The sequence below is a fragment of the Psammomys obesus genome, unplaced genomic scaffold (genome assembly GCF_907164565.1).
Source record: "Psammomys obesus unplaced genomic scaffold, mPsaObe1.curated_primary_1811, whole genome shotgun sequence".
Taxonomy (NCBI): Eukaryota; Metazoa; Chordata; class Mammalia; order Rodentia; family Muridae; genus Psammomys; species Psammomys obesus.
The window spans coordinates 16,397,588-16,418,522 of record NW_026591086.1 but is presented as its reverse complement, the minus strand read 5'-3'; the positions used below and the strand labels follow the sequence as shown (position 1 = coordinate 16,418,522).

The following is a 20,935-nucleotide window of genomic DNA, read 5'->3' as shown; positions in this document are numbered from 1 at the left end:
ATCACAACCATTATGTGAAAAGCCTTATATTAACACCTCTAAATTAGCTCTATTAGCAAGTCTTGCCTCACAAACTGCTCTTCTCTACATCCTCGGACCACCTGCCTGGGAATGGCACCACCTCAAAAGGCTGAGCTCTCTCACACCAATCATTAATCAAGAAAATAGCCTACAGACCAATCTGATAGAGGCATTTTCTCAGCTGATGGTCCTTCTTCCCAGATGATTCTAGCTGTTGACAAAACCCTAACTAGCAAAAGAGGTGTGTTTGGGCCATAAGAGCAGAGTCATCACTTGGGCAACTGGCATAATTCTGGAAGTAGGTTTGTTATCGATAGTCTCCTCTTGCTTACCTGCTCTTTTGCCAGCACCTTACTGTCAATCACAAAGTGGACACCATTAGTATTCTATCATGTGATGTCTAGAAACTGTCGTATGGCATGGCAAAAAGGAAAAGGAAAGATAGCCCCTGCAATTTTGACTAGGAGTCTTACAGAAACATCCAGGACCAATGCAAATACTAGTAATGTGTGTGTTTGTGTGTGATCTTCAAGAAACATTTACCAGGGCTGATGTGATGCTCAGTGGGTAACAGCACTTGCTGTAAGCCTGAAAACCTGGGAGTCCATGGTGGAAGAAAAGAACCAAACCCCAGATGTTGCCCTCTACATGCACACTCAGGCATACACATGGATGTGCACACAGTATGAGAACACTTGCTAGGGATGGCGGCATGTGCTGGCACTCAGGGGTCTGAAGCACAACGGTCACTAGTCCAGGGCAGCACAGTGTACCTAGGGAAGCCGTGTGTCAAAAAGTGAAAGGACTAATGACAAACATTTATTTCAAACCAGAAATATGGAGAACTTTTACATGATTTAATAATAAACAATTAAAGATACAAAAACATTTAGAGGATTCCAAAATTTAAAATTTTGTTTAAATACAAATTCATTTTGTAATATGAAAACATATAATATTAGACCTCTAAACATGATTTTTCTTCTACAAAAATTTCTCTACTAGAAAATTTGCAGAAAAGTTTCTTGTGACGTTAAATGTACATTATTTACAGTTAAAAATAATCTAAGAACTCTACATCAGAAACTTGGCTATATATCTTTGTATGCAACTTCCCCCCCCTTCACCCACCGTAAAAAATTGTTCAAATAAAAAGCAATTATGCTTTTATAATAACTGACTCAGCTATGTTAGCTCAGGACTCAGGTTGCTGTTTTGGCCCTTGGAGCCCTGACTCTCTCAGAACCAGCAGCCTGTCACTTAGCACTCAGCCCTTAAGTTTACTAATAAGCCACAATATATGGTGGTCTAAGAATCAATGAACAAAGAACTTAGAAAGAATTTATGGCAGATCTTACTGATAATAGAATAATTTTGAGAGAAAAACCTTTTTAAGCAGTGTTTTACCCATATTTACATTAGGAAATGATCTGGTAATATTCTGAATAGTTTTAAAGCACAGGTACTAAAATCCTAAAATTTGTAGTAAGAAGGAAACTTGGAGATCATTTTGTCTAGTCCAATGTGTCCCTTCATTTTCCCAAAATGGTAAAGACTCTAGCAGGTGAAGCAACCCGCCCAGGGTCACACACCAAGCTAGAGGAAGTGTCACTCACAGGCCGCCACCTTTATACCACATTCTGAAACTCAGGTTCAGATGTTATCATAGGCACACTTAAATTTTTTTGTTATTGTTTTTTAAAAAAGGTTTCCTGTAGCCCAGGCTGGCTTCAAAACCCACTAGGTAGCTAAGGCTGACCTTGAACTCCTGATTATGCTTCGTCCACCTCCCAAGTGCTAGGATTACAAGTATGCACCAATACACTGGGCTTACATTTCAATTTATGTTATTTTACAAGTTCATAGTATAATACACAGTGCAGTGAACTAAAGTCAAACTAAGTGACATCATAATAATTTTAATAGTATAAAATAAGTTTCTTGTATCTGAAAGAGTCAAGACTTAAATTATACAAGTGGAATGAAAATATTTCCTATATAAATTCCCTGTTACCCTTTATTTAGTTAGTATTTACAAATGATCAGGAAGCTAATACAGTGTCAAGTTAGAAAAGAAACTTTAAAAATACTTATAGAAACTGAAATAAATCAAGAATTTCTTCATCGTATAAAATTCCTGCTCCTTCACAACTGAGTTCTGAAACACTTAGAGAAGAGAAACACTTGAGTTTTCCTCCTCATTTTGCAGAGTCAAAAGTAACTATTTTAACAATGATAAAATTAAGACCTTCTATGGACTTAGGAAAAAAAAATCATGTTATGTTTGGACAACCGAAAAATGAACTCATTAAAAAAAATAACCTATAATTACTTTGGTGTATTAATTAAAAAGAGTTGGGCTCTAGCAGTTCATTCTGTTTGATGGCTACCTGAGAGGGAAACCCGTTTGTACTGGATACCACCATCACATAAGGCTGTGCCTGCTGTTCAGTTTTCTCAGTGTCTTCAATCAAATGATCTTCAACCTTTTTCTCTACCTCTTGTTTAAGAGTCTTTGTTTCCTGAGCTTTGATAACAGAAGTGATCACAGTGGCAGGTGGGTGTGCAACCAGCTGGGAACTTCGAGAAAAGGTCACCACAGGTGTGGCACTGAAGGATGGAGATGAGTCCATACTGACAGCTCCATTGCAAATAGACTGAACATTGCTTGTAAGGACCTGCTGTACATGGGTAGGGCTAAAGACAATTGAAGGGGGAGAGCCCGGCTTCTGTGACTGTAGCATGACGTTTTCTTTCAGTACTGTCATAGGTTGTGATGACGGAATGGCTTGTAAAATAAATTTCTGTGACCCAGCACCTGATGACGGGTCTGTGCTGGCTATAACCGTTGTGAGTGGCACTGTCTGGAGTGTTACTGTATGCAACTGCTGGTTGCCAGGAGACACGACTACTGGAACCTGGGTTGAAGCCTGTATGCTCCTGCTAAGATCAACAAATAGAAGTGAAACGATTAGAAAATGGAACATCTTTTAACACTTCAATACTTCACAGTTATTCTTAAAAGTATGCCAAACATTCCCATTGCTGCTTCTCCTATTTTTATCACAGCATAACTAACATCATGCCAAGCCTTGTTTTAAACATTTTAACAGGCGGGCTGTGGTAGCATCACCCACCTGTAATTACCAAACTCAAGAGGCAGAGGCAGCTCAAAACCAACCCGGCTACAAAGAGAGACTGTCTCAAATGAAATATCTATAAATACTGCCACATTAATACAAGTGAGTAAAGTATCAACACACCAAGAAAGGAATTTATGAATGGGCTACTCTAAAATATGATTTAAAAGCAGATCTGCGAGTTCACCGTGCTCACTCCTAATAAATACCAAACTTCACATAATTGGTTGCAATCTTTATATATATATATATATATATATATATATATATATATATATATATATGAAAAATGCTTGATTAACATTTCAAAAAATCCTAACAGGATTATCTATTTTTTAATGGAGTTACTAGGATTTCAGTAGCTCATACTTAGTATCAGATCAACATCAGGAAAGTCATGACTATAATTCCTACAAGTTTTAAGCCAACTGAGACCAAAATTAATGCCAAACTTTGGTGAAATAAAATACACATATGTTTACCAATTTTAGAGGCCAAAATAATTGTCACAGTAATTTTTAAATACAGGGTCTTTCTATGCTGTCCAGACTACCTCTGAACCTACCCACCAGCAGATAGAATTACATATATGTGCCACCCCACTCAGCATAAAACTACAATTTAACATAAAAGATTCTAGTGTACAATATCCAGTTTATGGAACTAACTGAAATAATGAGCTAACCTCATTATTAAATAAGGTAGATAGTTCATTAGTGATGTTATGACTCAACATAATTGTAAAAGTTCACACTTGTGAAGTTTATGGGGTTGTTAAGTTATTTGTCTGTTGGAGATCTAAGTCTCATAGCCTAGGCTAGCCTTTATCACCAGGTCCTGTGTCTATCTCCCCACTGCTGGGATTACAGGCACACCACTGCACACAGCTTGACATTTATAGTCATGGTTACGGTTATTGTAAGGCAGTTGAAAACTCTATCTTGAGTTCAACTGTCCTCTCTAAATTTGGTAAAGTTGTTTTTGTGAAAGTTATACATCAAATGGCTCAGTGCTAAATTAATCACAAGTAGCAAATTATTAAATATAAATTTTATTGTGCTATATGTGAGCACATATGAAGAGATAAAACAGAGCAAGTGTAACTTCCAAAGGAGTGGGAAGACACAGGATGACTCATCCCTGTGGGATGCTAAATCTCAAGTTCAGACTGCCACTTAAGTCACCGCCAGTCTGCGGGAGAGTACCAGCTTTTTCTTTTTTCTCCTCTCTTTTAATTTTGGAAACAGAGCCTTTGCTGTATAGCTCTGGCTGGCCTAGAACCTATGCTGACTGGGCTGGCTTCACACCTACCGACCCTCCTGAATGTTGAGATTACAGGCATGTCACCACCATGCCCAGCTCTAACAGCTTTCGAGAAGGGCAGTGCTAGAAGAGAGCAAGAGTTAAGTAATAAAGATCTAATAGGTGGGAGGAGTATGACTCATAATAAAGGTGTGGCAGTATTAGGCAAACAGTAAATTGAAAAAAAAAAAAAAAAAAAAACCTTAGGGACCAGGTTTATCCAAAACATACTGTGTCTCCCCTGTGCTTCCCATGTAAGGAAGGTTATCTCTGGGGAAATCAGAGTTTGAGTAGATACCTGACCTGGCCAATTTTTTTCTTTTAAATATATACTTACTGGATGTGTGTGTACGTATGTATGTGTGTGTGTGTGTGTGCGCGCACGCGCACATGAGTGCGTACATGCCACACGGCACACCTGTAGATGTCAGAAAAAACTTGTGTCCAGGTAGTTCTCTCTTTGCACCATACGCGTCCCATAAATCAAAACTTAGATGATTGAAGCAAATGCCTTTACCCGCTGAGCCATTCCACTGGCCATACATTTTCCTTTTTACTTGTTTGCAGACAGGGTCTTACTCTAATAAGGCCACAAAATCATGCCCCTTCTCCCTCAGTGTCCCCAGTGAGGAGTCTGTAGCTGTGCACTACTGAGACAGGAAGGCAGAGGGGCGGCTCAGCAGCCTGGGATCCTCACCTGCATCAGGCTGCACACATTCTGCACGTCAGAGACTGGAATGCGCTGTTCCTTTCTTAGCAAACCTTGGTGACTCCTGCACTGTGGTTAGTTCCCATTCAACTGTGTCTCCGAATATATCCAGATAGGAGTCTTGATCCCCAACCTAAGTGAACTCATTTTAGGTACATCTGCAGTAAGGCAAACTGTGTCCTCCCAATCCCCCTATTTACTACCTTATGTCTATGCACAATGTCATGCAAGACGAAAATGAAATGCATCGTGACATGCATAGTAAGCAAAGCCTCATACAACCCTAGAAATGAACAGCCTTTCCTGGAACCCAAAAGAAAGCCATAACCAGGCATGGTGGTGCACACCTATAATCCCAGTACTCAGGGAGGCAGAGGCAGGAGGATCTCTGTGAGTGCAAGGCCAGCTTGGTCTACAAAGTGAGTCTAGGACAGCCAAGGTTACACAGAGAAACCCTATCTTGAAAACGCAAAACAAATAAACAAACAAAACAAAACAAGAAAGCCCTGAACATTAACTACTGTTCTGGGGCACCCCACCCCAAGTAGTCAGTCCACTACTCCCTTGCAGCATTTCACATGCTCTCTCTTTAAGGAAAAACGTTTTGCTACTTTGTGTGTGTTTTTACCAACACTATCACTATATCCAAGGAGACACCACTTTTAAAAATAAAGTCGCAAGACCTTCCCATACTAAGCGCTTACATAAATCTATAGATGAAAGAGCATTTGTCATTTGTCACAGAAGTCTGTAAATATGTATGACCTTGCCACCTTGTAAAGGCAATGACCCTCGTTTTACATGGGACGCTTTATTGCAGAGGCTGACAACTTCCTTAAGGGAAACAGATAAGGCAGCCGTCTTCAGGGCCTGTGGGCCTAACCATTATAACACACACTTCTTCTTATGTGCTGAGTAACACCAACTAAAGATGAGTATTTACCATTTTAGTTTTTAACTCTCTGACACACACATATACATGAATTTCTGTGATTCCCACCCATTACCCTATCCCATGAATACCATTATATGCTATTTCTTCACTATGTGCTGTCCCCATTCCTTTACCTTCTCTGCAGTATAGCACAGTGCTCTTTGAAATCTGCATATTGCTAATTAGAGCTATCTGTAGTCGTCAATTATTTTGTTCAATTTTAAAAAAAACACAGCCATTTCATGATAAGATTGCTCTCTCAGGAAACATATTACTACCTACAGTATACATATAGTGACTTATGTAAATTATAGAGCAATTCTTGCTATAAACATTTTTGTACATTATAATAGCGCAGGCTTGAAATCACAACACATGGGAAGCAGAGGCGAGAGGATTGCACACCCTGCCTCAGCTGCATATGAAGGCTTCGTCTCAGAACCAACCAGAAACTGGGCATGTGTCGGACTCCTATAATCTCAGCACTCAGGAGAAAGAGGCAGGAGGACCGAACGTTCAAAGCCATCCTCTTACATATCAAATCTGAGGCCATCCTGGGCTACAGGAGATCATGTCAAAGAAAGTGTAGATATTAAAACATAAAGACACCATAAAGTCCCTGCAGCCACAGGAATTTCCAAACATTTTCCCTTATAATTAAATCATCAGTTGTATCCAATTACACTGCATCAGTTTTTTTCACGTTAACTACTTTCTAAAACTCCTAAGTGGCTTGTAACTAAGAGGTATCATATTGCTGACTTATGATTCATCAGAATTTCTGAGAATTTTCTCATTATATAACATTTAGCTTGTGTTGAAAAATGACTCAGGTGTCAAGAAGTGTCATTTAATTGTCACAACCACCTGTACTGTTAAATACCAGTTGGTTTTGTTTTCTAATGAAAAAATATTCCTCATAGTCGATTGAGCTGTACATTTAATAACTGGCAAAGCTGGAGGGCTGAAAAAGGGTTGGCAGACATTCTTCCTACTGTGTTACCTTACTGTTAAGGTAAACCTACAGTGTTAGGTATTTTTCTGGGGATAATTTTAAAGACCTTAAGACAAACTATTAGTGCCTGGATAAGTATTAACAAAAATGGACTGCCCCATTGAGTGCATACATTATAAATTGACTCAAAGGAAAAATTGAGATGTTGATGATAATTCCTGTGATTTACATAAATTTACATAAACCCTTTCCTCCCCATCTTGCTTTTAGTCATGGTGTTTCATCAGAGCAATAGTAACCCAAATTAAAGAGGCAGTGCCTCTCCCAGGTCCAATAAAATTCAACTTCTAACTCATGTTCTAGAAACTCACGGGAGGATAAAGGAATACAACCAGTGCTGGCTGGTGTATGTCAACTTTACACAAGCTACAGTCATCTAAAAGGAGGAAATCCCAACCGAGAAAATTCCTTTCTGAGATCAAACTGTAGAGCATATTCTTAATTAGTGTGGGGTGGGGAGCAGCCTACTGTGGGTGGGGCCATCCCTGGACTGGCGGTCCTGGGTGCTCTAAGAAAGTAGGCTAAGCAAGCTATGAGGAGCAAGCCAGTGAGCAGCACTCCTCCATGGCCTCTGCATCAGTGCCTGCCTCCAGGTTGTCACCTTGTTTGAGTTCCTGTCTGGACTTCCTTCAGTGATGGACTACGAAGTGTAAGTATAAGCAAAATAAAACCTTTCCGCCCCAACCAACTTTGGGCCATGATGTTTCTTCACAGCAATAGTAACTCAAACTAAGACAAACCCTAAGAACTGTAAACATCCATTTAATTTTGGCCTATTATATCTTGCCTTATTCTAAAATCAAATGAGAACAGACCTAAATTTTTCAGAAGCCCAATCTAAAGACAGGATTTTCACACCTGAAGAAGAGAACCTGACTCCTGACCTTCCCACTTGGGTTTCAGAAGTGTTCTGATACAGGGTTTCCCAGGTGATAACATATATTCAGTGAATCCTGAACGTCTCAGTTGTGAAAGATGAGTCAGTGGTTAGGAGCCTGTACTACAGAGGACAGAAATTCAATTCCCAACACACACACCCAGCAACTCACAACTGTCTATAACTCCAGCTCCAAAGGATCTAGTATCTCAGGCATTCACAGGCACCTGAAGTCAGGTACACAAATCCCCCATACATACACACATAATTAAAAATAAAAAAGGAACCACCGATAGAATTGGAGAGCTGATATAACTTTGCTCCTGAAACAATCTGCTGACCCGGAATTCTACCCTCTGAGCCCTGGCCCACTAACAAACAGTGCCTTCTCTGAGGATACCCCATGGGCGACGCGCTCTGGTCACTTTGTTGCCTCACCTAATACTTGGAACTGGAGAATTCGCTGTTTCTTCCTGTATGGTGCTGGGTATTGTGGCTTCTGCTTCTGGGATAGCTTGTACTGGCTGCACTACATGAACAGTCCGGAAGAACTGGGTAGGAAAAGGAGACTGTGAGGGCTGCACTGTCCTCAAAACCTCTGATGACTGTCCACCTTCCATGAGATCTTTGGGTTTTGTAGCTTTAGAATTCCCTGTTTTTAGAATTGTTGTGGGCCCTCCTTTTATTCCCGGACTTGAAGATGCTCTTGATCGGCTTGCTTGATTGCGACTTAATGTGGTTGTAGATGATAAGGGCTGATCTGAAGACTCTATGCTGGAACTCGGATCCTCCTCATCTATGTATATGAGGTCTTTTGGCATTTCTTTAAACTGATACACCAAGCGCTGACCTTCCACTTTTGCAAGAATACCTCTTTGGTAATAGTACCTAGTCAAAGCAGACAATTTCAACAACATCTTATTAGATCATTTAAATATAAGTTAAAATGACATTAAACAAAATCCATTTTTCCTAACCATAAAATTTTAGGGCTGAAGTTTAAAAGTGAAGAAATTTGTTTGTTCGTGGGTTTTTATTTACTTATATATTTTTAAAATTTTTATACACAGATTAAACCCTTATGAGGGACTGAAAAGAGACTTAATAAAGTGCCTGCTTGCTTAAGACCCTCAGCTCCAATCCCAAGGATCCATGCAAGGGCTGGGCCCAGTAGACATATCTGTAGTCCTGTGCTGAGGAGAAAGAGAGGCAGAGCTCTCCGGTTTGCTAACTGAGCAGTCTAGCTGAAGCAATGAGCTCCAGGCTCAGTGAGAGACCTATATCAAAATACAATATGGAGAGTGATCAAGGAAGATACCCAAACACTGACCTCTAACCTCCACCACATGCACCAAGCGCATGCCCACAAACACCACATGCAAGCCCTCATTAACAAGCAAATCTAGGATGAATTTTGAGTAGGGAACTGTGAAGAACAACTAGACCTTTGCTTTCCTTTTTTCTTTCATACATACTCTGTTGCCAATTTGCTAGAATAATCAAATCTACTACAAACCTCAAGAAATCATTTCCCACCACTCTCTGACTTACTAGTATGAAATCATAAATGTTTAAGTTTAACTTAATTATGCAAAATTTAGTGATTCAAATGTTAGTGGTTTTAATAAAATCAAGGACATTTATGACTTTTGTGTATAATGTTCTTTCCCTAAGTTTCTCTCTCCTCAAATGTTGGTCCTTAACTCTACATTAAAACCTTTCCTTAGGGCTGGAGAGATGACTCAGCAGTTAAGAGCACTTGTTCTGAAGCGGACCCAGCACCCACATAATGTCTATAACTCCAATTTCAAGGGATCCAATGCCTTCTTCTGACCTCTGTAGGCATCAGGCGCCCACACAATGCACAGACATATATGCCAACAAAATATTCATATGTATAACAGAAATCTCTAAAAAAAAACTTAGTAAGTTCTAACTCTGAAGAAGAAGAGGACGAGACAGAAGGAGTAAGAAGAAGAAGAGGGATAAAAAGAGGAGAAGGAGAAGAAGCAGCAGCAGCAGCAGCAGCTAAACAAGCCAGGCACAATGATGCACATCCTAGCACTCTCAAGGTAGAAGCAGGTGAATTCTGTGAGTTCAAGGCCAGCATGGTTTACATAGTGCAAGCCTGTTTCAAAAAAGAGGAGGAAAAAGAAGAAAAAGGAAGGAGGAGAAGGGAGAATTCTAATTTAAGATCAACAAGCCATACATCTCCTAATCATTTCTATTTCAAGTCTTTCTCAAACAACACATATTGGGAATAACTAAATGATTTAGTCATAGAGAAGCAAAACAAAAATGGGCTTAAATTTCTTTTATCTAATATCAATATTGAAGTATTCATTATTCTACCATAAGATTCAACATGTTAACATTTTATACATTTTCTGATATTTTTGTAAGTGAAACACAGGTTGAGTATGTAATTTCTGAAATGCTTAGAATCAAGGTTTTGGAGGTGCTTTTGAAATCCTATTAAATATTTGCATAGATCTTACCAGTTGAACATCCAAACTTGGAAATGCCCTCAAATCCAAACTTCCTAACTCTCTTATTGTTGCTTAAAAGCTTCAGAATCTGGATGCTTGACTTCCACACCAGAGTCTGCTATTTGCATGATTATTTGTAGAAGAAAAGTATTTTCCTCAACCAGAGTAAGCTTTAACTTTACAAGCATGCTGGCTTGTGTGAGTACTGTGACCTTCCGTAAATGCTATTCACAGGCTGGGGACACAGCTCAGCGGTAGAGAGTGCTTGTCTAGCATGCACAGGGCCCTGGGTTCATGCCCCCAGCCCACAAAAGCAAGCAGCATGAATACGATCACAGTCTTTAAGTTTTGAAAAGTCACCTGTTTTTCAACACCTGGAAGTGATATGCCGAGCATAACAAAAACTCCGCGTACCTGAGTGCTCTTCCCATGGTTTCATAGTTCATGTCAGGCTTGTTTTTGTGTTTCCCCCACAATTTAGACACAGCTTTAGAATCAACCAGTTTAAAGATGCCCTTTTCTCGCTGTGTCCACTTGATGTATTTAGGGCAGGTAGCTTTGTCCTGAAGCAGAGCCAGTAGAAACTCCCAAAGGTAAATTGTGTTTCCTGAAACAAAATCAATTTCTTTTACAGGAACATACTTGCCTTTACATCAGCGCAAACAGACAAACCACAGGACTAGAAGTCTTAAAAGGTCCATCTTTAGCCACACAAAAATATCACCTCACTCAATTAGCAGATGCAATCCCTCAGTATGAATATGGTCATAATTCTTAGGGTCTAGTAGAAACCTTACTAATCCCATAAATGATGTACCTATAGCAGTCTTGTCAACTGTATTCATGATGACCTAAGGGAAAACACTGAGATCATTTCTGTCTGCTCTTTAAAAACCATCACACAGAGAAAACATCAAAAGTAATAAAAAAAAAAAAAAAACAATCCAACAGTTGTTCTCTGTGTATCAGAAGCAGCAGACCAGTGACGACAGTGTTCTTCAAAATGGAGCGAGAGTTGTGAAAACACTAGAACTCCAACACACCACAGTTAAGGCTCTACAAAGAGAAACTGCAGATTAGCTAAACTGCTGCAAGACTTTGCTGAATGCATTAATGGATTATTTTTACAGAAAAATGAAAATAACTGAAATGGTTCTGTAGGCTACTTTCTTACCAGCCTGGTTACAGAAATCGATGACAGTATCTTATAAGCTCTGGGCAACAGCATGCTCTATCTGGCTACAACAAGAAAAGTCATGAGCTGGTTTTGGTGGTGTGACACCTGTAATCTTAGTAGTTCAAGATCACCCTCAGCTGCTAGGGAGTTCAAGACCCACCCAGACTACAAGGTTTAACACACCCAAGGTAGTCATTCATTGGTTATACATGTCACAGTCTTCTCTTTCACACACATACACACACACACAGACACACACACACACACACACGGAAGCACACACACATGTGCTCCGCACACATACACACACACTTAAAAGTAAGCCAAAAAGAGTAACAAGGGTAGAATACAGAGAAGAATAGAGAGAGGAGAGGGCACTAACCCTGTGCGATAAAGATATCTGAGCACTTACCCTTTCCATCTTTATTTTTCTTCTTCACAGATATATTTGGTGTAGTGGCTGGGGAATCTGGTCGTGGTGGTTTTGTTTTTCTTCCTGAAATCAGAATATCTCTGTATAAGTTTTTGCCCTCAAAATTGAAAGAAAATTTCTTTTCATTAAAAGTTCTACTATCTTATTGTTTATTAATAGTTTCAAGTTCCAAACTTTCATACAGGAGTCATACAAACTAGTCTCTGAAAATGCTACCTAAAAGAAAAATAACTTCAGGAAAAATTAAACATTAAGTAAGTTAGATCACAAATAATTGCTTATATATGAAATTATACTTCAGGGCTAAAGACACAGTTCAACATCAGAGTGATTGCCTAGCATTCACAAGCCTGGAGTTTAATCCCTGGGGATGGGAGTAGAGTTGGTTAAAAAAAAAAAAAAAAAACACAGAAATTACCCTTTGGCTCACCTGTCAAAAGAAAATGAGATTGAATTTCAAATACCGGATTTTCTTTGGAACTGCCACACTAGTGCTTTCTCTTAAAATTTTGAATATTCCTTTTTTAATTAAATTTTTATTTTTTACATGAATTACTTTTTATTCACTTTGTAACCCAGCTGTAACCCCCTCCCTCATTCCCTCCCAATTGTATCCTCCCTCCCTCATCTCCTCCCTGCCCCTCTACAACTCCACTGATAGGAGAGGTCCTCCTCTCCTTCTTTCTGACTCTAGCTTATCAGGTCTCATCATGACTGGCTGCAATGTCCTCCTCTGTGGCCTAGCAAGAATGTTCCTCCTTCCAGGGTGGGGTGGGGTGGTCAAAGAGCCAGCTACTGAGTTCATGTCAGAGACAGACTCTATTCCCCTTAGTAGGAAAGCTACTAGGATACTGAGCTGCCATGGGTTACCTCTGAGCAGGGGTTCTAGGAATGGACCTTGGTTCTTGGTTGAAGTATCAGTCTCACAAAAGACCTCTGTGCCCAGATAATTTGGTTCTGTTGCTCTCCTTGTGGCACTCCTGTCCTCTCCAGGTCTAACTAACTCCTCCTTCTTTCATATGATTCCCTGCACTCTGCCCAAAGTTTGGCTATGAGTCTCAGCATCTGATTTGATACACTGCCAGGGAAAGTCTTTCAGAGGCATTGTGGTAGGCTCCTGTCCTGTTACTTGTTTTCTCCTTCTTCCAATGTCCATCCCATTTGTCTTTCTAAGTGAGGATTGATCATCTTACCCAGGATCCTCCTTCTTATTTAGCTTCTTTAGGTGTACAGATTTTAGTATGTTTATCCTATATTATAAGTCTACTACCCACTTATAAGTGAGTATATACCATGTATGTCTTTCTGCTTCTGGGATAGCTCACTCAGGATGATCTTTTCTAGATCCCACTATTTGCCTGCAAATGTCATGATTCCATTGTGTAAATGTACCACAATTTCTGTATCCATTCCTCTGTTGAGAGACATCTGGGACATTCTTTTTTTTCTCAAAACAGATGAACAGGCTGGAGAGATGGCTCAGTTATTAAGAGTACTCACTGCTCCTGCAGAGCACTGGGGTTCTCTTCCCAGCACCCACATGACACCTATGTGAGCAGCCACACACGCATGTGCACACACACATAATTAAATGAATAAAAGATAAAATCTTGTAGGATATAAATAAAATAATAAAACAAAGAATAATGAAAGAAAAGGAAGGCCACAAACTATGCCCTCAAAGCAAAGCTAACCATACCCACAGACCTTTTTTGTCTTATTGGGTTGAAGAGAAGGACAGAAGTGTTGGATAAAAGAATTCCGATAAACTGCTGTAATCCTAGCACCTAGGGAGGCAGAAGCAGGCAGATCTCTGTGAGTTTGAGGCCAGCCTGGTCTACAAAGCGAGTCCAGGACAGGCAAGGTACACAGAGAAACCATGTCTCGAAAAAACAAAGTAATAATAACAACATTAAGAATTGAATTTAGATACAAACTTGAGGCTTTAATAATTGAAAAATCTGGGCTGGCAAGTTGGCTCATTTGCCACCAAGCTTGCCAACCTGAGTTACAGCCCATGGTCACACATGAAAAAAGGAGAGAATAAACTCCATTCAAGTTGTTCTCTGACCTCCACACATGCACCATGGCACATAGACACCTACATACATGTACATACATACATACATACATACATTCACACACACATGCTCTCTCGTGCCTCTCGATCATACACATTTGAACATAAATGTAATAAATGACAAAGAGCTGGAAAATCTTTCAGATCAAGTGAGATAGATCAACTATTTTAAGTGCCTAAGATATTTTAATGACTTATATTAAGAACTACCTTAATTTGTTTTGCGTTTCATGTTTTTCTTACATATCTTAACTGGTGGAGAAACACCCTCTAATAAAAAGTTTATCTGGATTCCACATCAGTACTGACTGTATGACCTAAGTAAGTTAGACACTCACCTTTCTTTCTTTTAGGCTGTTCTGGGGAGGAGGCTCCTGGGAAGTCTGTATTTGTCTCTTGCACTTGCTGAGTTTCCATCACTTCAGGAATACCATCTAATGTGACAGACACATGGGTGATGGGGGCAGCAATGTCATCTTCAGAGGAACTAAATATATTATTATCTAATGGAAATGAAATAAATTATAATCAGTTGTATATTATAAACAAAATCATTTACTGTTTCTATAAACTCTCACTTTGTATTTCCTCTGCCATAAATCAAGGATCCTAAAGCACACCAGGCATGGCTTCCTACCACAGTCTATCTTACCTTCCTTCCCCTCGTCTGCTCTCTGAAACTCAGTTTCTGTCATTAGACTGCCATACAAATGCTTTGTTCTCTAAAAACAATAAAAATCATAGCAAAAAAAAAAAATCTCCCTAAAATTTACCGACAAAAAAAACAGAACAAATAACCCAAACTGTACAGCATGCCCCTCAACATCTCCACAATCTAAACCAAACCTCCCTTTCCACCTCCTTTCCCACTCACATGAAACTTCACACTTTTGCCATAAGAACGAAAACATCTCTCAAAAAATATTTTACAACTTAGAGTCCAGATATATTCCTTCTCAGTTGAATATTCACTCCTTTCTCTTCTAGCTAATGAAGGGTGATTGCAATTTGGTTAAAACATTCTCTCCTTAAAGCTAGAGTGCCACTGCCTCCAGAACACTATGCTATCACTTCTGTGGTCTTTGTTTCTGGCTTTTATACTTATTTACACACATGAATGACTTAGAAATTAAGCTGCAAGATTGAAGAAAGAAGTAACAGGTATTCGTTTTCTACTACGCCATTGCCTAACATGCTGCTGTGTGCAGCACGTTCAGTAAGTACCTTGAAGTGACTTAGTAACTATGCTTTTAAGTTTCAGTTCCCCCTTGTCAGAAAGGCCCAAAGGAGAAGTACATTAAAAAAATAAGTTAATAACCTAGCAATGAATTTTATACAACAAATGGTTAGGAAATTTGTCAATAAGTTTTTGCCTCTACTACAATTAGAGTAGAGATGGCTATACACTAGTCTGAGTTCAAAACCGATGTGAGGGTGAAAGGATGGCTCAGCAATTAGGAGCAGTCTGTGCTCTTCCAGAAGAGCAGGGGTCAGTTTCTAGCACCCACATCATGACTCACAACCTGCTACTGCCCATTTCGAGGATGGGAAGCTCCCTCTCTGGCCTCTCCTGACGCTACACTCATGCACTGCACGTGCAGACTTGCAGGCAAAACACTGATGCACATAAAGTTTTTAAAAATGAAATAATCCCAGAACTCAGGAGGCAGAGGCAGAAGGATCTCTGTGAGTTCTAGGCCAGCCTGCTCTACAAAGCGAGTCCAGGAGAGCCTGGACTACACAGAGAAACCCTGTCTTGAAAAACAGAAAACAAACAAAACAAAACAACAACAAAAACAGGTGAAGAGTTTGAAAGTGTGATGGGGCACATTCTATGAAACTCCCAAATAAATAATAAAAATACTATGTCCGGGAAAAAAACAACTTTGCATAATCTGTATTTCATAAAGGACAAATTACTTTTTTATTCTAAAAAGTTCATCAATTTTAAATCAGTTAAGCAGCACTTTTAACAAAGGTACTACACCTGGAATTTGTCTCTTACAATGTGCTCGGGACCTACAGAAGAAAAGAAGAAAGACAGCCTCTTCTGTTCCCTTGATGTTTACTATCTAATGGAGATGGCAAGAACAGCTTTGCAATATATACAGACATGAGCAATCTTTAGCACTCACTTATTCGTTTGTCATCCAGTATAGGACTGGGAGAATCCATATTGAGGAGTGCCTCAGCAGCCTCAATGGTCTCGATTGTTTCATCTCCATTATGACAAGAAGCCTCAACTACAATAAAGAAAAACATAGTATTAGCTACTTTGAAATAGGATATGCTGCTCTGAAATTTGTTCACAGTGTTCATCTCCTGAATCAGGATATACCACTTAACATTGAGCTTGTAGCTTGTATGCATATAAACTATAAAATACAGAACATATGCCATAATGCCAAATCTGAGGCGGGTGTATCAAAGGTCTCACACTATGCTAGCTAGTTTTTTTGTTTTGTTTATTTACTTTATTATTTTTATTTGTATGCATGTGGGTATATAGGTCTGTATATATGTATGTATTGACTTTTGTCAATTTGACAAAGGCTTGAGTCATCTAGGAAGAAGAAACCTCAATTAAAAAAATGTTCCCATCAGATTAGCCTGGACTGATTGAGTGCCTAGCCCACTATGGGTGGTACCACCTATAAGAAAGCAGTGCGGGTGAGGGTCTAGAGAGATGGTTCACCTGTATGGCAGCTCACAGCCACCCTTAACTCGAGCTCCAGGTGGCCAACAGCATCTTCTGTCCTCCTCAGGCACCTGGAGGCATGTGGTGCACTCTTACGTTATATGGAGACAAATACGTTTGCACATAAAATAAAGAATAAATTTGTCTAAAAAGGCAGGCTGAACAAACCATGAGCAAGCCAGTGAGCAGCATTCCTCCATGGCCTCTGCTTCAGTCCCTGCCTCTAGGTTCTGCCTTGAGTTCCTGCCCTGACCTCCCTAAATGATGGAGTGTGGTGTGGAAGTGTAAGGCAAATAAACCCTTTTTTTTTCCAAGCTGTTTTGGGCACCGTTCCAAGCTGTTTTGGGCATGGTGCCTGCCACAGCAATGAAGAAGCAAACTGAGACATACACTGTAGCTTAGGCTAGATTCCCTCTTGCAGAAATACTGCTGCCTCACCCTCCCAAGTGCCAGATGTCCGCCACCAGATAACTGCCTTTTTATTTTGTTTTGTTTCGAGGACAGGGTTTAAAATTATTACCATCTTGTATATGCCTATATATGCGTGATATGTATATGGACCACCCCACAAGGTGTGTATGGAGGTCAGAAGACACGTTTATGGAGTTATTTCTTTCTTTCCCCCATTACATAGGTTCTGAGGGTTGAACGTAGGTTGTTATGCCTTCACAGTAAGAGCCTTCTCACCAGCCCCTCTTTGGCTGTTAGTGACTTCGTCTATGTTATATAGCCCTGGATGGCCCAAAACAAATGACGTAAGACCAGACTGGCTTCAGACGTACAGTGATCCTCCTGCTTCTCCCTTTTGAGTTGTGAGATCACAGGCAGTTGCCACCATAAAGTAATTAATCATTACAGGAGTAGAATTTTGAACAAAATCAATTTTATAAGACATAATATAACAAAGCCCTCTGTGTTCATTCACAGCTTCAAACACAATAAACAAGCAGTTAGTCTTTCACCTGTGCCCTCCCATCAGCCCCACGCCCTTACTTCCTACAAGAGATCACTGTGAAGGAATCCAAGGCTCCCTTTTTATTAATTTGTTCAGTTGTTGTTTTGTTCATTATTTTTGTACTCTTTTACATTTATCTATCTGTATGATGTACATTCATGCTATAAACATAGAGGTCAGAGGGCAAGCTGAAGGAGTTGGCTCTTTCTGGCCACCATGTGGGTCCCTGGGATCAAACTCAAGTCACCAGGCATTTATCACCAAGTGCCTTTACTCACTGAGCTGTTTTCACCAGCTCTTTTTTTTTTTTTTTTTTTTTTTCAGTTTTAATAGAAGACCTTACTATAGCCCATGCTGGCTTCAAACTCACTAGGTAGCTGAGGCTGGCCTAGAATAGCTGATCCTTCTGTCTCTGCCTCCCATGTCTTAGAGCTACAAATCTGGGCCTGCTCCTCTGTATTTTATCTGTAAGCATTTTAGCTCATATTTCTAAAGGATAAGGAGTCTAACACAATGATATTATCATGTATTAAAAATTAACATTAAATAATTATATAATTCCATTAGCATCCCTCAAAATTCCTTTCAGGTGGTGATAGAGCACAGAGGGAGCGCACTCTCTTACACACACAAGGCCCTGGATTCCATCCCCAGCACCAGGAACAACCAGTACTACAACCAAAACAAACAACAGACTCCACAGAAGGTGTGTAGACAGGGTTTTAAAGAGGCCAGCTAAAATGAGGTCGTCACAGTAGACTAAATCATTATTCTGTCAACCCTCTAGGAAATCTGGACTTGGCCAGTGGTCAGAAAGACTCTGTGAAGACAGGGGAGAAGACAGTCATCAGCAAGCATGGGAGAAAGACACCAGTAGGCCAGAACTTTAACCCACAAGGAAAAGTTTTTCTGTCAGCTAGTTGATGGTAGACTGTGTCACACTAGCCCCGGCAAACAAGGCAGTGCTGCTCTGCCCATGTCATTCCCGGCCTTCCCCACAGCTTCTCACGGGCTTAGCACCGCCTTAGCACCGCCTTGCCCTCTCTTCCCCTTCTCATCACATGGCTTAGCTAAGCACAAGGGATCTAAAGGCTTGACTGGTGAGAAGAGAAAGGAAGGGAGAAGACACAAGCTACAAATATTCTGGCTTTAAGGTCTGGCTTGCTTTCTGAACCGAGGACTTTTCTGTTTTCTAGGAAGGCACCTGTCTGTATCTTGTCATTTGCTGTCTTCAGCTCTAAATGCAAAGGAATAATTCTCTAAAGGAAACAGTTCCTTTTTCTAAAGATCCTTGGCCTGCTTTCCTACTTTCAATTTCTTCTTTGGGGATCAATGTTCTTTATTGATGACTAAGCCCAGGAATAAGCACCCTTCCAGAAGACATTGGTTTCCAACTAACACTGAATAGAGCTCAACTCTAAGGCTTGAAGTTACATAGGAATACACTGCAAAACCTGTCAGTCTAGTTAAGTCACAGCAGACACATAACGGCAGCAGTCATCACAAAATAATTCTGAGCACAGCCAGCAATAAACACAAACTCGAATCTGACCAACCCTGCTTGCTTACTGGTAATGAAGAAGCAAGTTTAACCACCAAAAAACATTCATCAATTTGTTCTAACCAAGAAGAAAAAGTGAATCTAAACACTGGAAGAACAGCTCAGTCAGTGATTAAGCTCAGGCCTAGCATGCTTGAGGTAACCATAACCACGGTGTTCACTAAGAAAATAGCATGGAAATTAGGTGTTACCTCAATAGGAATGCAATCTTAGGCACAGTATTCAATTTAACCTCCCTAAACGTCTGCTTTGTTTAAATTACTATCAGAATTAAATGATAGATATTTTGACAAACTTAAAACAATGGATTAAGTTAATAATGCTATTTGTGTACTATTTGGATAAGATATGCGTTAACATATAAATGTTCTATACAGCTAAAATTGAGGGACATTCTACAGAACATATACCTAGTATACCTCCAATGTATGAAGGTTATGACAGAGGGACAGTGACAAACTGCTGAGTCTAAGTAATGAGAGAATGGCACATAGCAGTACAGATAGGTATCCTAGACAGAAGGCAATATGGGCAACTGGTAAAATGTTAAGTAGGACTTGGGGTTGGTTAATGATATTACAACCAATGATCATTTCCTCTTCTTAACAAATGTATACTACTTAGGTAAGATGATAGCAGGAGGATTAAGATAAGGAATACTTGCAAGGACAGTAAGGCTAAACTGTGACTGCCAGTAATTTTTAGAGAGCTCTTCTGACTATTCATAATTGGACGTGCATATAATTGAAACCAGATGCATCACAGGGTGGGGAATGCATAATAGAAGAAAACAATGATATAACCTAATCTATCAATGAAAATAGCCACACAAACTATACATTTCAGTAGCCACCCCTTCCTCCTGCTAAGCGGCATTTAAAAAAGACCCTAAGTTTTGTCCTGGGGCCCTTGAATAATCTCATGCTTTGGACCACTGTCAATCTTGATTCTCTGTTATTGCTCTGCTTTTAATAAAGTTACCTTATTTCTTTTGCAAATCTGTGTGAAACGTTATTTTCAAATCTTTGGGTAAAAGATCAAAAACCTAGATACATCTGGCCCAGATCCTGACCACCTATAATAGAAACCCACACACCTGTAAGGGTGATGTCATCATCGTCGTCTACGATTTCTTCTTCAGCAACATCCAGTGAACTCTCAGTAATCATGTCATTAGGCTCTTCCACACAGGCTAGACCAGCATAACTATTGAGAATATCAGCACCAGGAACATGTTCCACAATGACAGCAGGAAATATAGCAGGGTCGCCAAGCTGCAGGGGTGGAAGGGGAAGAGAAAAGTTTTGCTTTTGCTGGATACAATCCAAAAAGATTTTAGTTACTTTTTCAAAAAACACTTGACACTCAGCTTTATTTGTTTGTATTTTCTTAAGTGAGGACTTTACCCAGGGACTAATGTAAGCTAGGCAAAAATTCAACCACTGATCTACACCAAACCCTTTTTACAGTTTACAGCAATTTAGTCCCTATATCATCGTGTGTGTGTGTGTGTGTGTGTGTGTGTGTGTGTGTGTGTGTGTGTG

At 39.8% G+C, this 20,935-nt stretch overlaps 1 protein-coding gene across 3 annotated transcripts in view; it reads right to left on the bottom strand.

The window, feature by feature from the left end:
• Nucleotides 1-818: 818 nt before the first annotated feature.
• The window catches only part of Elf1 (E74 like ETS transcription factor 1), a 59,682-nt gene continuing 39,565 nt past the window's right edge, over nt 819-20,935 (bottom strand). For 2 of the 3 annotated variants that reach the window (XM_055609992.1, XM_055609991.1), the window contains 7 exons: nt 20,488-20,665; nt 16,313-16,420; nt 14,516-14,680; nt 12,077-12,160; nt 10,902-11,094; nt 8,437-8,886; nt 819-2,964 (listed from right to left, as the gene is read on the bottom strand). In XM_055609992.1, the coding sequence (XP_055465967.1) occupies nt 2,367-2,964; nt 8,437-8,886; nt 10,902-11,094; nt 12,077-12,160; nt 14,516-14,680; nt 16,313-16,420; nt 20,488-20,665 (1,776 nt within the window). In that variant the 3' untranslated portion in view covers nt 819-2,366. The remainder of the gene's footprint in view (nt 2,965-8,436; nt 8,887-10,901; nt 11,095-12,076; nt 12,161-14,515; nt 14,681-16,312; nt 16,421-20,487; nt 20,666-20,935) is intronic. The other variant, XM_055609993.1, reaches the window with a different exon arrangement.